At 38.5% G+C, this 17,626-nt stretch overlaps 1 protein-coding gene across 12 annotated transcripts in view; it reads right to left on the bottom strand.

Moving 5' to 3' along the window:
- PARD3 (par-3 family cell polarity regulator) overlaps window positions 1-17,626 on the bottom strand; it is a 465,794-nt gene that overhangs the window by 162,861 nt on the left and 285,307 nt on the right. For all 12 annotated transcript variants that reach the window (XM_064505791.1, XM_064505797.1, XM_064505794.1 and 9 more), the window contains 3 exons: window positions 17,023-17,211; window positions 16,373-16,543; window positions 4,950-5,100 (listed from right to left, as the gene is read on the bottom strand). In XM_064505791.1, the coding sequence (XP_064361861.1) occupies window positions 4,950-5,100; window positions 16,373-16,543; window positions 17,023-17,211 (511 nt within the window). The remainder of the gene's footprint in view (window positions 1-4,949; window positions 5,101-16,372; window positions 16,544-17,022; window positions 17,212-17,626) is intronic.

The following is a 17,626-nucleotide window of genomic DNA, read 5'->3' as shown; positions in this document are numbered from 1 at the left end:
ATATGCCAACCACCAGCTCCTCAAACTTGACTTGAAAATAGTTTGGACTTGAATTAAATAATGAAAATAAAGCTCTCCGAAAAAAACTGATCATACACACTACAGAAAGCAAAAACAATCCCACTCACAAAGGAGCCAACTACTCCAGGTCCCAGAAAGTCCTTTCAAATCTTGGAAACCTCGGAAGTTTGGTTAAGCTCTTTGCTGAAGCAACTTGGCTCCCACACTAGACTAAGCCTTCCTATCATATCTGGCCTGGGTCTTGTGCTTTTGCTATTGCTCTCCCTTTAAAGGAAAGTTTAAAAAAAAAGTTTGGAACTTCTTAATCTGTTGAACACCCTTATGAGGAATACTCAAATCCAATATTGCTTTATTACTGATTCTCATGAGCATTTTGACATTGTGTGATTCAGACCAACCATACACTTCAAGCTTCTTCCACCAGAAACTAGGCAGCCCTTTTTGCTCTGACATGCCAAGTGATTCCTGACCTGCCAGACCAAAAAATCAGCAACTACAAAACAATGAGTTATTGAGCATACTAAAAAATTCTGTCACTCCATCCCCCCAAACTTAAAACACTTGCACAAAAAATGAAAAATATGTTGGCAATCTGAAGAGAAGGCCTTATTTCGACAAGTATAGAAGACAGGAAAATAATAATAGAAATAATAATAAAAGAAAATAGTTATGATGATAATACTGATAAGATAGTCCTACAGGAGGGATACAGAAAAATGTGCAATAAGAAATTAGAACTTATCCAGATCTTCATTTATTTATTTTTCAGTAACAGCACCTTTGTGCATATCAGCGTACTGAGTTGCGGCAAAATATCCATGGATCCCCACATCATCTAATTTCCCAAGCCTAATAGAAGTGGGACTGGAATTACCTGTATGGGGAACATCTAAGAAAAGCAGTGATCCTGCAGAAGAAGAACAGGCAATTTAGCAGTATCTTTATTTTCTACTTATTTGAAGTAACTCCAAGAACCAATCCTTAAAATGGATGCAATAATGAAAGAGCTATCGTCTGGTTGTTGCACAAAAATGCCTCGACTCTGTCCAGGCTCTGGATCTGAAGAGGGTGCTCAGAGAGCACCGCAGCAGACCACCATGTTCTGAATAAATTGTTAGCTGGGGACCTGCACTGAGCTTGTAAAGTGTAATTTTCATTTAAGAGAGACACACACTCTACATATCTAGCTTTGAATTTTTCCATAGGGCTTTCTCCTGATTGTATCCCAAAGACAGCAATTATTTATGTAGAGAACAAAGTAATTCCTGTTGTGTAGCAGGTATCATAGTTTATGTTGTTCTGGGGGATCCTGAAGGATGAAAAGTAGATTCAGTGCAAGCCATTGTTATTCTGTGTACCCCCGATAAATAACTTCTGTTTAGTAACCATTAGCAACAAAACCTGCCACTTTCATAAGAAAATATCAGCAACTAAAAGAAAAGGATGAAAGATGACTTTGTATTAAGCTGTTTGTTCAATAAGAATAATTTATATAGATAGCAGCTTTGTATTTGTGTATTGCAAAACCCAGGAGCATACTGGATGATATACAAGAAAGGTATATCAGAAACAAAGACTTGAATTTTTAACCATGTAGCCAAACAAGCTAGAATTACACAGTTATTATTTTGAATGTACTACAAACGGGCTACGGGAAAATATTAAAAATAAATAAATAAAAGGAAGGGTTTATTCTAGCCATCATATTTTTAGAAGAGAACACCCAAAATGTATAAAGAGAAACAGCCTGGTCAAAGCTGAAAATCCCTGAAAACAGAAAGAGGTATCTCTTCTCTTCTCCCTAAAAATTTTTTAGTGAAATATAAATAGTAAGAAAGCATAAGAAAATATATAAAATACTAGTAATAATCATCTTCTAGAAAAGAAGTAGATCTACATATGAATCATCAGAAACTTGAAAAGTTTCATGTAGTCCTCTTGCAGTAAGCAAATGTTTCTTCTATAATGTAAAGTGTTCTAAAATGGGTACTTTACTCCCAGTATCACAAGGCTGTGACAACCAGGTCCTGCTGTCAGTTATGGACTGAAAGAGCAAGAAAACAGTCTTAAATACCTTTCTTGAAAATTACATTAGGTATATTAAAAAAAAAAAAGTCATTTAAAAGTGGGATTTTGTTTTTTCCCCAACTTTAAGAAATGACTGAGAAGAGTGGGAATTTTCCAAATCTTGAGATTATCACTTCTGAATAGACTGATTTAGGAAGGGAGAAAGATCAAAGCCATCAATTTTATGACACAGTAGAAGAGGCAGAAAGACAGAGGAATCTTTCACACATGAAATCCAACCGTGACCTCCTCACCACAATGTACCAAGAACACTAAAAGTTTACATTTTTAAATCCTCTGAGGGCTAAATAAAAAGTCACCAATTGACTTAGGCAGCCCCAAGACAGAGGACCACTAGAGACTGGGAGAATACTCAAGGGAACCAGTACGGCCTTATTGCCTGTCTTCATGGCCAGACACAGTATGCAAAGGAACGGACCTTTAACTTTACTTGGCCAGACTGTTCTTATGACTAACACTGGCTTTTAGGCCAGTTTTCAAGAGAGGAAGATGTTTTTGAACAGTCACGTAACACCACATATACATGCTTGGGAAAATAAAAGTTCTGAGATTTTTCCCATTATAAATGCTAATAGGACCAGAAGTCGACTGGATAATAAAAACTGAGTTTTACAACCTTTAGGTATTCTAAAACAAACAACTGAATATATCTGTGCCAACGGGTAATAATACATGTGTTATATAGCACCGCAAGGAAACACACATGCAGCAATATGACAAAAGTTTGAAAACACTGAGATTTTACTTTCATTATACTGACTCCTTCAGAAAGATTAAGATATTAGAAAACTGACTGCTACCTAAAAATGGGTTTAAACATTACGGCTTTGTGAAGCTGCAGTGATTGCAGAAGAGAACGACCCAGTCCTAGAAAAAACAGTTTTCAGTTACGCTGGACTACATCACATTCACTATGTGGTTCAGGCATGATTTGACCTTCCACGTGCTTCCAACTAAATCATCCATGGTTTTAAGTCACAACCTATTTTAAACCAACTTTCTACACAGTTCCTGGTCTCTCAAAATAATACAGGCTCAGAAGAAATCAGAATGTCTATTTTAGACTATAAGAAAAACTTACAAAAGGCAGGATGGATTTTTATCCCCTATGCATACACTGTAGAAGTAAGCAAAAGCATTAGATTTTAAGAGTTTTGGAAAGGTTTTTGGCTTTTTGTTGAAACATCAGCTGTTGGCTACCACTAACGGAATGATATCAAATCTGACGAATCCCTGGTTGGATTTGGCATGGCAAGTCCTGTGCTCCTGTGATGTGCAATTACACTGCATTGCTTGACACATGTGCACACAGACACTCTCCGGGTCTGTTCTCCCATCGTTGGACAAGGTGTTTAAGTGATAATTTGTTAATGCTTATATGAGTTCTACATGTAAATCCTCTGCAACACTGATGGAAAAAGCAGAAGTTAGTGCTTTTCAAATATTTTATCTAAAACCCTGAAACTAAATGAAAACTGACTAGCCTCTTACTTGCAAAAATAGTGCTAAAGCCTTCAGATTATTTTATCACTCCTTAAATTTTTCAACAAATATAAAAATTAAAAAACTATTCTTCTTTAGGTATGTATGACTTCGGGTGAAAAAGTTTCATGCTGCTTTGATACTCTGGAACGTAGTCTTTCTTCTGATTTGCACAAAATGTAATGCAATAGAATAGAACACATGATTTATTTTTAATTACTGCTGCTCAAATGCACACACAAAGACAAAAAAAAAGATGAAATATCCTGGTAGCAAAATCGTGGCTTTTCAGAGAGTTCAACAACATTGTTTTTTTGCTACTGAACAAAAAATCCCGAGAGATAAAAATTTAAAAGTCAGCACACACGCAGCAAAATATATATGCCAACTGTTAACTGGCAAAAGGGCCCAAATCATGGATTTTAACTTTCTAAAGCTGAAAATCTATCTTAAGGAATTTGAAACTAAATTCAGTCTTGTTTCATATCAAGTTTATGGCAACAGCCTCTACTAATATAGTTCATGAGTGTCAAGCCACTAAGAGTTGCAGATTTAATGGCTGTATTTTATGTTTAAAACTTGCAACTCAAGCAAGCAATCACAGTTTCTTATGTCAGGTGGTATTTTAATCAAACTGCTTTTTTTGTTTTAAATTTGAAAATCCTTTCATGCTAATCCCTAGCTAGTCAGTAAATCCGACCACTCCTGTGGCAAAAAAAGTCTTTATTACCTAGATCTGTGTATAGAAAGCTGAACTGCTGCAGAGTAACTGCTAATAACCTCATTATTCACTGGGGCCATGGAGATGGTATGGCATGGAAGCTAAACAAAGTAGGTTTATAATAAGTTAGCAGGCTTTAAAATTGGTGTGCTGCAAAGCAAAAATTCAACCAAAATAATGAAATACCCTAATAAGCATAAATGGGTGCAAGTTTTCATTAGTTATTGCTGCATCAGTATGACTGAAAAAGAGAACAAATGCTGAAATATAATTATAAATTCCTTATAGAAAGACTCACTGACTTTTAATTTGAATAAAGACTCAAAATGCAGACTAGACCAATGAACAATTTATTGTCCCAGATTTGATGCTGAAAAAACACGTTAAAGGCTCCTGTTATTTGTTCCATTACCTGCCATGGGATATGAAATTCACTTTATAAATCCATTTATTGACGTTCTTTCTCACATTAAGCTATCTAGAAGGCTTCTGTGGAACAATTTTAAGGTGTGTTTTGAATTGGTCAGTGCAACTTTCATTTTCCCTGCTTCCCACATGAATAATACATTAATCACCCTTCAATGGATCACAGAAAGAATAAAGCCCAGGTACGATTAGCAGAGGTCATTTGACTCACCCATTATCCTACTCAGCGCAGCATTCCTCGTGGGCGATTCGCTGAGACCCTCGATCCCACTGTACAGAGAGTGGGAAATCCTACGTTCCCTGTCATCCAGTATAGTCTCTATAGGCAGCTCTGGCCCAGAGGGGCTCCCAGGTGACTCCAACTGCATAGAGAGAGGAAAATCAGCGCTGAGCATCCATTCAGCAGCATGGGGGAACGATAACAACTTGCCTAAGGCCTAGACCTGTCTGGGCACCAAATGAGCTAGAACTTTTCGCTCTGGACAAATATAATTTGCAATGACAGTTCTGCTTAATGACCAACTTTCTATGCCACTTTGCACTGCACCTCCCATGGTGCCCTGTCAAATTTCAAGTCTTTCAGCAGAAAATCGGTGGGGAAAAAAAAGATTGCATTTTGGTGTCTCTTTGTTGCACAATTTCTTAAACAGGCAGTCTGGGTTTTGCAACGTTACGGGCAGACAGCTGCACCATCTTTCACATGCTGACAGCCCGTCAGAACAAGAGCACAGCACAGGAGCCCCGGTTGGAACTGGGCTGCTGCTGGTTTTTGAAGTGGTGCGTTTTCCTTTCAAATGCAATCATCATGGAAACCCCCATGAAACTCCACCACATGTATTAGCAACCAACACACAAACACTCAAAGGTCTTGTAGTTAGGAAAAAAAAAAGTGGCTTCCCATCAATTTTTATTTTTTATGCTTATGAGGAATTCTTTGCTCTGCCTTTCCTGCCCTCGGGGTAAACAGACTTCACACACTTCCTTCAGTCGGGAATTTTCCCTGATTACTGCTACTGTAGAATCCTGTCACATTCACAAAAACCAGAACTGGCAAAACCCTACAGGCCCCGGGAACAGCGGGTCCCTGCCCACCACAAGTCGAGGCAGGCCTCCTTGGGGTATTAAGAGCCAAATCAAGGATGTAGCGGAAAAGCAGAGAGAGAGAGTTCGCTTGGCCACGTAAATGGGGGAAAAGCCTGCACAAATAGTCATTCTCCTGCCCCAGTTGCTCTCCACCACCCGACTCCTCTGAGTGACCACCTACTTCAGCCTTTGTGGACTGTGGTCACCTCTTTTTTCCCTGTGTATGCACCTCCGGTTTGTCATAAAGGAGAATCCTTGCAGGGCAAGGAAAGAAAAAGGTTTGAAATCACCTAGTTTGGTTTAGATGCCCCATTAACTATTGGCAGCTCTGCTGACGCCGCCAACGCAGGACCTGGGAGTGCGGTGAGCTCCCATGCACTGGTAACTCAACTGAGACTCCCAACTTGTTCGTCAGGAACCAGCAACCTGCTGCCAGTCACCCACCATGGAGGTAAACAACTTCCCCTACCATCACTCAGCCCGTCACCCTCCAACCTCACTGCCTCCAAAGCTCGCGATTCACCTGAGCTCCAGCACCCTTCTAGTTCCTCAGTAACGCACAAAACGAGCCTCACCAAGACCATTAAATCAATTCATCTGCAAACAGCATGAATCCAGCTCTCCCCAAGAAAAAAAAACCCAACCTAATAAACAAATTTAAGAAAATAGATGTTTTGCATGATAATCACATTACCTCACACATCAAAGCCTTATCTATTTTGACCAACATACCTTTTCATAATAAAGTGTATACTTAAATCTTACAAACAATATCCTTAAACAAAACCCACTACATGTATTTTATATGTATTGAAATACAGCAGAGACCAAATGCTGCAAGACATTGAACGAAGCCACCGGGAATTGAGAATGCTTATTTCACAGGCCTGGTGCCTAAACGTGCAAACGAGGAGGAGCTCATGGTTTCAGGAATTACAATAATAAGCAACATGTTTGTTTTGGTTTTTTGTTTTTTCTTAAATAGCTGCCCATTATTAATCACTCCAGCCACAGTTCCCAGATGATAAAGAAATGCATGCTATGAAAGATTTTTTTAAAAAACTGCTTCAAGGGCTACAAAGCACTCTTAACTACAGTCTTCATGACAGAGGCTTTGAAGTCAACTCGATGGACTAACAACTTGTGACATTTGGTTGCTGGCTTGCTGCCTGGGACACCGAGGGGTGGAGATTTGAGCAACACTGCATTCCAGAGTAGCTGAGACCACAACCCGAGGTCGCGGCGCCTCTAAAAATTATTATTTCTGTTCAAAGCCATCATCTGTTTAATATAAATGAGATATTTAATGAAGTTCCAAATTGTAGACTTATCTCGCTCAGTTTGATAAGCACTGGGGAGATTTACTGCATCGGAGGGTCAACACAATTACAACTGGAAGCACGTCAAGCTGCAGGAGAATAATAAATTTGCAGTGCAAGTGAATTAGACTCAATAAGGTTTAAATTGTGAAATGAGGATTTGTTTTACTAGGTTTTTTTAAATTGCAGATTACAATTGACAGCTTTACTGAAAAGTAAATTAAACAATATTCGTAGCTTATGATTTAAAGTAATCAAAGGCATGTTCAAAAAGGAATAAAAATGTTAAATTTTGAAATGCTGTAAGAAGAAAGAGTAGAAAAACATTAGACTGCTTGGGAGCTTAAACTTGCATGACAGATGTGTGAAATGATGAACTAACCTTTATTTCACTGCCTTCCAGTAACATGTGAAAATATCAAAGTGCTTTGGGATTTATTTTCCTAGTACTATATTGATGATTTTATGTAACAACTGTCCAGCTTCTAGTGAGCCATATCACACAGTCCTTTTTCATGTGACAACCCATCAACTTTCAAACTCATTTGTAAGAAAGTCTCAACAGATTTTTAGAAAGATACAGATAAGAAGAAAGCCATGAACCACAGAAATACACAGAAATTCACACCAGGTAAAGTAGTAAACTACGCTGTAAATAAAAGACATAGCTGGAGCACTGTGTTTAGATGTTTTTAAAAGTGAATCATGTATTTTTAAAGTGAATCATTTTCATGAGGAAAACATTTTCCATTTCTAATTAGCATCTCAAAAGATGTGTTTAAATAAAGATATGAACAGCCAATTACACAAATACTTAATGAAAGATACAATGCCTTTTATAAAACAGCAAAAATTAGGCAGCAAATACCCGGGCAGCTTTTACAAAAAATCTTTTCCAAACATTGTTTACAGAAACTCTGTAAGAAAAAATACACTAAAACTGGAACCTGTGCTGAGGGCAAGACAGAGATCACCTGTCCACAGCAAGATTAGTTCAAATAAAAACCTTCTCTTCCTAAGTCACTTCTAAAAGACCTGGAGTGACACATGCCTTCCCACTGGTATCAGTGTCATCCTGGTATAGTTTAGTTTGAATAACTGACAAAGAGTAGGTAGTGTAAGCAAAGATGTACAAACCCCTGAGCTGCATTAAAGGCCTGGCTAGGAAAGCAAGGCAGGCAGAGTGGCTCCCACACACTTCTAGCAAGGGCCACTCCTCAGAGTAGCACTACTTTGTATGGCACTTCGGAGTCACTGAATGGTTGGGGTTGGAAGGGGCCTCTGGAGATCGTCTAGTCCAACCCCCTGCTCAAGGCAAGGTCACTTAGCACAGGTTGCCCAGGGCCATGTCCAGTCGGGTTTTGAATATCTCCAAGGACGGAGACTCCACAATCTCTCTGGGCAACCTGCTCCAGTGTCTGACCACCCGCACAGCAGAAAAAGCTCTTTCCCATGTTTAAATGGAGTTTCCTGTATTTCAGCTTGTGACCATTTCCTCTTGTCCTTTCACTGGACACCACTGAGAGGAGTCTGGCTCTGTTTCCTTTTCTCCCTCCCACTACGTGTTCACACACACTGATAAGATCCCCCCCAAGCCTTCTCTTTCAAGGCTGAACAGAGAGCGCTCCCTCTCTGGGGTCCTAGCATTGATCTGTCATTCATGATCATGCTCATAAAAACACAGAAAGCCATATATGGTACAGACTCTCTTTAACTCCTTTTCTGCCCATTCTCTTAAAATAGGAACAGAAACAAGATTTTTTAATTATTATTATTTTTTAAGTAAGAGATCTCCACCCTAACCCTTCGTCATTCAGATAAGAACCAGCTGCTTGCTAAAGCACTATCTGTACTAACTATTCCAGCTGCTGCTTATCTAGATGATAAAAGGACAACTAATGTGGTCCTTTTTACTTAAACACCATCATCCATCCTATCTGAAGTTATGCACATAAATATGAAAAAGTTTATGCACAAGAACATTGCCAAAATATTCAAAGCATAAACAAACTTTTTTTTTTTTAGAAAGAAACAATAATCAGACTCTCCTTTTTCCCATTGGAAAGTAAATTATCTGCCATGCAAGCATTATGGATTTTAAAGAAGCCACTGTACAAATTTCCTGCATCTTACAGTACATTCGGGGAAGTGAAACCCTTTTTGTTGCACAGAATACTTCTCCAGGCTTTCTTTTTCCTTTTTTGTCTGTGTCCTGTTGGCTAGTACATGCCCCAAAGCTAGAAGCCTAAAAGCAGGCTAAAGACTATTAATAAATACTGTATTAGAAGCTAAGGTAAAACATGTGCTAAAATTCAAATAGAAAACAAAATGGTCCGAAACTCTCCTGTAGGGTTCAAAGGGAAAGTTAGTGTAGAAAAAAAGTCAGCATTTAACAGATGGAAAACTTGTCCAAATAAGAATGGGAAAACCCATAAAATATGGCAGGTCAAATGTAAACAAGACATTAAGAAAGATAAGAAAGAATTTAATCAGCACCCTTCAGAGGATGCTCAGACAGAGAATAAAGCAGTCTCAAAGAACATCAGAAGGATGGTCTTCTCCCAAGAGCCCTGAAGGGACTCAAGCATGAAATTGTGTAACTGCTGGCCATGATGTGTAACCTACGCCATATAGCCGTGGTCACATGAATGGCCATGGAGCCAGAGGAACTGGTGGTTGCCTATGTATCTGGAGAGGATCTTGGGAACTACAGACACAGAAGTCTGACTTCCTTCCTGACAAATGAGTGGAATCTACAATAAAGAGTAAGATCACTGAACACAAGATAGAGCCGGGCCCGCGGGAAAGCGACAGCACTGCTCTGTAAAGGGAAATCCTGCCTCACCAACATGCTGGAGTTCTGCAAAAGATGCCAGTAAGCTCTCCAAGCTCTCTAAGGGAATGAAATGCACATAAAACAGCTTTATCAGTGAACTGGAGAAGGGAGTGAACAGTGAAGTCATTTTGTTTTCAGAAGATATAAAAGTCTTTTAGATAGTTTAATGAACTCCAGAAGGGCTTCACAAAACTAATTGATTGAGGAGAAAAAAAGCCCACCACCACCAGCAAAACATGTGATATCAGTTCAAAGTAGGTAAGAGCGCATGAAGGGAAATACAATGCTGAACTTGGGTGGAACTGGCAGCCACGACTGAGGAAAGGGTTCCCAGAGTCACCACTGACTGCTGTCTGAAATGAATGACTGACTGGGTGGGCAACAGCAGCCAAAAAAAGTCAACCAAATGTCAGGCACCATCAGACAACACTATTCATCTGCTGCACAGCACTTTGCTGTGTCCCCACCTTGGGACCCACATGCAGGTTGGACCTCTACATCAGAAAGCACAGAGTGGAGTCAGAGAAAGAACAGAGGAAGGGTGACTAAACTAGGGTTATGGAGATGGAGCCTTAAAAGAAAAGGCTTAAAAAAGGCTAGGAGTTTTCCCTCTGGGGAGGAGAAGGCTGAGGGGGATAAGAGCAGTTTACAAAAGAGTTTACAAAATCATGCTAAGCTGAACATGGAACTGCTGTTCATCAAATTCCATGTTTGCGAACTCGGGATCACCTGGACAAACTACTAGGGAATTGGCTTAAAAAGAAAGTACTTCTTTACACAGTGAGTAATGGACTTCTGGAACATGTTGCTGCAGGAATTAGCAGAGGCAGACACTATCATTGATTCTGAAAGGTATTAGAAATAATTCACAAAAAAATCTATAAATAGATTCTACAAAAACTCTGCCTCTGTATATGCACCCTAACATCCCTAATTTTGGATGCTCGGAGAGTCTAAGCACCACGGACCTCAGAAGGTGGCCAGGCTCACAGGTTCTTCCTAAACTATTCCATTTTTTGCCACTGAATACCAGGCTAGATGGACCACTAATCAAACCCAGGAGGACATTTCTTATGTTACTTGATACAGAGGTGTGGTGTAGTCTCAAGATGAAAACTATCATTTTATACTCTCAAACATACAGGAAAAGAATAAATGTTTGTGTGTTTCCTTTCTTTTATAATGAAACTATTCACTTCAAAAGTTTGTCTCACTCATCTCTCTACCAGTCAATTTACTTAAACAGTTGATGAGGTCCTTATATGGTCCGGATTCATGGCTGCTTTCTCCACTTTATACTGTGCTCCGACTCCAACTTAGCAACTGGAGCAGAGATGAAAAGACATGTGGAAAGAAATTTGGGGATCTGAAAATTCTTTGCAATTTTTTTCCAGGCAGGTTTGGCAAGAAATTCTGTCAAAAAAGTGAGACAGAAAAAAAAAACATGAAATCTCTCATTCTGATATAAATGGTGATGCTCTCTCTTTTAATGGCAGACAAGTGCTGTCTGTGCATGACATGAACAGAGCGCAGAGAAGCAATCTGTGCCTCTAAATTGTCCAGGTTGCAGGAATGAAAAGAGCAGGATTCTTAAAGTAACAATTACCTTTATTTTCTTGAATCAGCACATACTGCAGCCAGCTGCACTGATCTGGCTGACAGGCATGCCTAAGCGCTGCGTATGCATTATGGTGATACAGCCAGCAGCTGTTTGCCCATGCAGGCTAATCACAATAATACTACTAATTAACAGAACGCAGTGCAAAGAACTTTAATGTTTCTCCTTAAACCTTAGGTTCCTCAGTAATTAAAAAAATGTCAACCCTTAGTTAAAGATTCAGAAAGCTGATGGCCACATCTTCTGAAAACTGGTCTGTTAAATACTGGCCATATTACTGTGGTAATTTTTCCCATTTGTGCCACTGACTGCACAGCTTTGGAAACAGCACTTTAGGGTTCTCTGGGCTTACGCAGAAAAATTGAAGAGTCAACACATAAAGCTGATCATAGAGGAAAACCCTTAAAATTGTAAATATATTCTTCAAATCTACATTTAATTTTTTTAAAAGGGGAGGGACAGAACCTAAGATGTATCCAAATCCCAAACTGAATGTTAGAAAAATGTTTCTGTTACACTAATCTAGTAGCATCCATCAAATACTAACTGTATGATTTTGCTTGGAGTGGCTAAGATATTAAACAAAGCTCTGCAAGGTTTATAATAGTACAGTTGACAGAATTAACTATATTATTGTACTTTGTGTAGATGTAATGCAAACAGGAGAAGAACTCAAACACAAAGTTTGGCTTGAAGTTCATTCATAACTACCACCCGCCCTATGCTTATATCAATATTTACTACAAGATAATTCACTTGAAAACCTGGATGGATTATACTCTGTCTCCTGGCGAGTCAATGAAAATTCCTCCTACAGGCAATGCTTCAGTTTAGTAAAACCACAACAACATAAAAATGCTTTTTACCTTCTGGGAAGTTTGTGGTCTCTTTTGAGTTTACTGTTATGTAAGAACTGATGATATATACAATAATCTCTTCACTTCCACTCTGAAGTCAAGATAATATGCTTAGGGTGTTTTTTTATTGTTACTATAATTGCTTTGTTAGCTTAGTATACCATGAGAACTGATGAAGATGTATAATATAAGATGTATAATGCCAGCATAAAAAAAAAAAAAAAAGAGTATCAGAGGTCACTTAACTAAGTTTTGAAACCATTTCACACACAAATTATGCAGACTCTGACTTTGGAAGTCAAAGGCGGCTATCCGGGAAAGAAAGAACCACTCCGCAGCAGAACAGAGACAACTATCACTGCCCTTCTAAAACCAGGATATCTGGGGATGAAGCCTCCTTTAATTCTAGACAATAATCAAAATACAATAAGGATCATAAACAAGTGAAAATTCTGGTCTGAAGAGAAACACTAAACATGGCACTCTGCAGAACCATGCTCCCCCACACAACCCTTAGGGCTGATTATGAACTTTAAAAAGAAAAAGAAAAACCTACCATGCTCATATCACTAACTTCCTTAAAATCCAATTAAACTCTATTTTAGTGAAGGAAAAGGCAGAACGATTACTGGACTTGAAGCTGGGGAAAGAAAACAAGACTTTGTTTTTTGTTCTTTTTGTTGTTGTTTTTCTGAACAGCCAGATAGCAAATGCATTTATGGTCTGGAAGTCGAGCATAACTCTTCCTTGCGCTGGCATGAGCCCCCCTCGCACGGATTCCACAGGCACAATCCCCTTCGGAGACACTCCACGCTGCGCCGTGGCGAGGCGAGGCGAGGCGAGGCGCTCCAGAAAGCAGGGCCTGACCCTGCGCCGGGTGAAACCCTGCCCGTCACGGGAAAGGAATGCAAGGAACAGCTCTGTTGACGATGCACAACAGGGAATATAACCCAGCTCCCTCCACTCAGCTGTGGTTCTGCAAGACTAACAAGAGTGTAAACTATTTTTTGCCAGCAAAGTGGGCACATACAGCCCTGAATCAACACAGGAAATGAATCAACTGAACAGGATTTTTGTTCTCCCCTATCTTCCCCCCTCCCTTTTTTTTTAAGGGCGACTCCTTCAGAGAACCACAATTTGAACTTTTACCAGATTCTTCAGACAGAAAAGCACAGAAAATATCAGGGAAAATACAGACATTGTCAAAAGGTAAACATTCCTCTGTCTTTGAGTAAAAACAGCAAAAACCCATTTCTGGGGAACACACTGGTAAAACGCACCACTTATGGAAACAGAGTCTGCCGTTACAACACTCCTCTTCCCAGCGTGTAAGCTAAGTTTGCTGCCACTCAGATGGGGTTTATTTTTTGTTCTAATAATAAGAAACTTTGATGAGACTGTATGCAAAGTCAGGTGGCAGCTACAGGAATACTCTATGGGGGCATCTTATGCACCAGAATACTAAGTAATCTAAATAACTGCATTAAGTATAACATAGTTCAGGCAGCTGGGCATGCCCAACATCTGATGCTCCTAAGGAAAGTAAATACCACTGCAATTCGCAGTCGTGGAACGCTGCCCTCCAGCTGCTTCTGCATCCATGCATCCATTACTTAGGGTTTAAACTCATATATGACAGTCACGTAACATGCAAAAATAGTATTCTCCTAGCTTATCAATATTATATCTGATGAATCATGTCTAGTGTTTAAATTCCTCTAACTCCTGAACAAGTAACTAGGGCTCACTTGCAAACTGTCAGGAAAAAATTCTCTCTCCCCTTTTCATTTTGCTGAAGTCTGGGCATTGCAGGACTTTCAGAAAACAAGCTTGAATATATCCAGTTCAGCATGTAAATAGCTTTATGCCCACACAAGTTTTATTTTCATCATATTAAAACATGCAAAAACTACTGTCATCATATTTCCCTTGTCTTAATGTGGTGAAAGTAAGAATTCCTGAGAAAAAACACTTACATAAATTGTTAGAAAATTAAAAATTAAAAGCCAATCACTGCACCAATAATTGCCTATCATCACTTTCCCAGATCATTACGGCTCATCTCACTAGCTTATTAAGGGGCTGGAAAAAGCCACAAGAAATGCTAAAGTAGGCCGATATAGACACAGCTCTTCCACTCATCACCTCGCCGCCCCTACAGACACATTCCAGTGTATCTAAATCTGGTTCCAAAATCAGTTTTTTCGTTTTGGAGCACATATACTGTAGACTGAGATGTGCCATTTCTGTGATGCTACTTTTGCAAAATAAATTGGTGAATGTCAAACAGATGCAGGGCATCAAACTGCTCTTAATGTGAGTGAGCATAAGTTCTGTTGCATTTAAGGAGCAATGCACTTTTGGTTCATCATTGCTGGATTTGCTCCATTATGTTTATAAACACTGTCCTGTTACACTTATTACAAGACTTTCATTAAGAAAAGAGTGAACTTCTTCCATATTTTCCTTTTTGGAAAAAAAAATATACTAAACACAGAAATAACCTAAAACATTTCATCCTTTCTATGTAGAAAGATACAAAATATATCTGAAATTGGGTAGGAACAAAGAACAGCCTGCAAAGGACAGTCTGCATTGCCTGGCATCCAGGTTCAGAATTCTAGCTAAAACAGGTCATTATATAAATATATATTTATATATATATATTTATATTTATATATAAATACATAAATATAAATTATAATACAAAAAGGTCTGAATTCCTTCAACATTAAGTGAGAAATGGTGTGCATCCAAGCTAGCATTCTAGCATTGTATATATAAACATGCATGTGTATGTGTATTAAAGCCGTGTACAAGCAGTTGACCAAGAGGAGCTAAATATATTTAGAGAAACTAGTGTCTTTTTGAAACATGATTTTATAATATACTATGAAGTGAAATTTTTTTAAGATCAATTTTATGCATTAAAAATAACCTATCTCTGGAAAGATCCCTAGGCAGGATCAAGAGAACTAGCCAATTTGTCCACATCTTTCTTGAAGCATGATGCTCAAGAAATAATATTCCAGGTAAGACCTTACCAGTGTTGACAAGAGTGAAAGAATGACTTTTAGATGCCTTAAGAACAGATGTTTCCCTGACTCCCCCATTCATCTGCACTCCATTTATCTCAGTCTGTTTCTCCAATTTATCAAAATCATTGTGAAGTCTACCGCTGTCCTCCACAGTATCTGCAATTCTCCTCAGTATCATATGCCCACATATTTCTACTACATAGCATTATTTACATTAATCTAGAAGATAAACTACCGGGAATCATGAAAACGTTTCAAAACATCAACACATTAACACAGCACTGGAGGAGATGGAAGCCACAGATAATAACAGAAAAAAAATTGCACTTATTTTCAGCATTTGGCCCTGAAGTCAGTATTTCATATTTCCCTGCAATGAAGGCCAAGACACAGCATTTTTAAAATCCCAAATAACAACAGAACTATTTGCTTTAAGTTTTTCAGAATTTTTAAGTTGGACTTTTAATTGCTTAAACAAAACGTAACAAAATCTAACAGCTCTACCCTTAGTTAAAAAAAAAACTGAAAGTGACAAACTAGTAAGTCAGCTTACACTAAATCTGTAAAAGAAAGATTCAGTGGACCTACATGAAAAAACTCCAAAGACCAGCAATCACATAAACAGTGTGATCCGATTACAAAATCAATACAGTTTTATTCAGTGTTTCCTGTTACTCTGAAAATACTCAAAAGAAAAACTTCATTGATCTGATAGTAAGGTTAGCATGTGTAGAACTGAAATTCAGATAATTTTGTAATTCCCTCTTTCTTTAGCTTCTCAAGTACTGTTTTCCTAGTCTCAAATGAGATATGACATTTCCTGTAAACACAAATGTCTTAGAAGAAATTAGAACTCCCAATCCTGATATCAAAAATGTATTACCTCATTGCATTTACTTATTCGCCTAGCCACAATAAGCTGAATCATTCCTCGTTTGTTGCCTTCAGTGGACATGGACCGTCTCAGGGTTTCCATAGCATCTTGATTTGTTTTGCCCAATAATGATTCTCCATTCACTGCTATTAGTTGATCATTCACTCGAAGCCTGCCATCCTGGAAAAGGAAAGATTACGGCCAGTTGTATAAAACACTACGAAAGAAGTTTAGTCCGCTGGAAAGAGTAAAAAACAAAATAAAACTAATCAAACAACTTCACTTAGACCTAATAGTTTATGGCCAAGTGAACACTGGCATAATAGTCTCTATGCAACCATTTTAGGAAGTGTCTATTCCAATCATTTATAGATTTGCACTTCAAGCCATTATCATAATCCGTTTACACAAAAAGCATACTAATTGAACTGTACCAGAGATTGCCCATTTCCTTCCTGAGAATCTTTAAAGGCTGTTCAAATCCTGAGACACACAAACGTGAGAATCTGAGTAGAAACATGAACACTGCCTCTGATCATAAAATTAGAAAAAGCTAGTTATAGAGCAATCTCGCTCTCCTTGAATCTATGGTTACATTCAAAACAGCTTAAATTATGGAAAACAGAGGAAGACAAAGGTGCACAGATGTTCCCTCTTACCTTGGACGCTGCTCCACCATTAATAATGGACTTGACGAAGATTCCTAAATCTGCATGGTTTTCTTTTGACCGGTTACCTTTGACACTCACACCAAGTCCAGCTGATCCAGAGTCATTAAGTGGAACTTCAAATGTCAGGAATTCCCTGGTGCCATCAGGTGTAAGAACAAGCTCTTCTTCTTCTGCTTTCTGTTGGGAAAATTAAAATGGAATTATAGAATAGCATTTCTCTTTGGGAATTCTCTTCTCTCCACAGCTATTAGCATTAAAAAAAAAATGCTTTCACTATAATGCCACAATATTTTCCACAGCAATTATTTGAAGAAACATGCACAAATAGTGTATGTGCAATCACCTCCATCTGATGCCTAGATTCAGGAATATCTTGTGTTTGTGTCTAACTGCTTCTCTGTCTAGTAAATTAATTGAAACGTGCGTCATTACTGAATGTGCCATTAATACTGACTCACATGTACGCTATTTCACTGGCCAAAAAGAAAAGCTGTATCAGAAATATTTTCTTATTTGCAAACCTACAGAACCTTTAAAATATCATCATCAGCATCTATGGTATCTTCGTGAGTCACAGGGAGAAACTAAGCAC

This window comes from Dromaius novaehollandiae, chromosome 2 (genome assembly GCF_036370855.1).
Source record: "Dromaius novaehollandiae isolate bDroNov1 chromosome 2, bDroNov1.hap1, whole genome shotgun sequence".
Lineage (NCBI taxonomy): Eukaryota > Metazoa > Chordata > Aves > Casuariiformes > Dromaiidae > Dromaius > Dromaius novaehollandiae.
The sequence above is the reverse complement of the archived record's forward strand: the minus strand, read 5'-3'. Positions and strand labels throughout refer to the sequence as shown.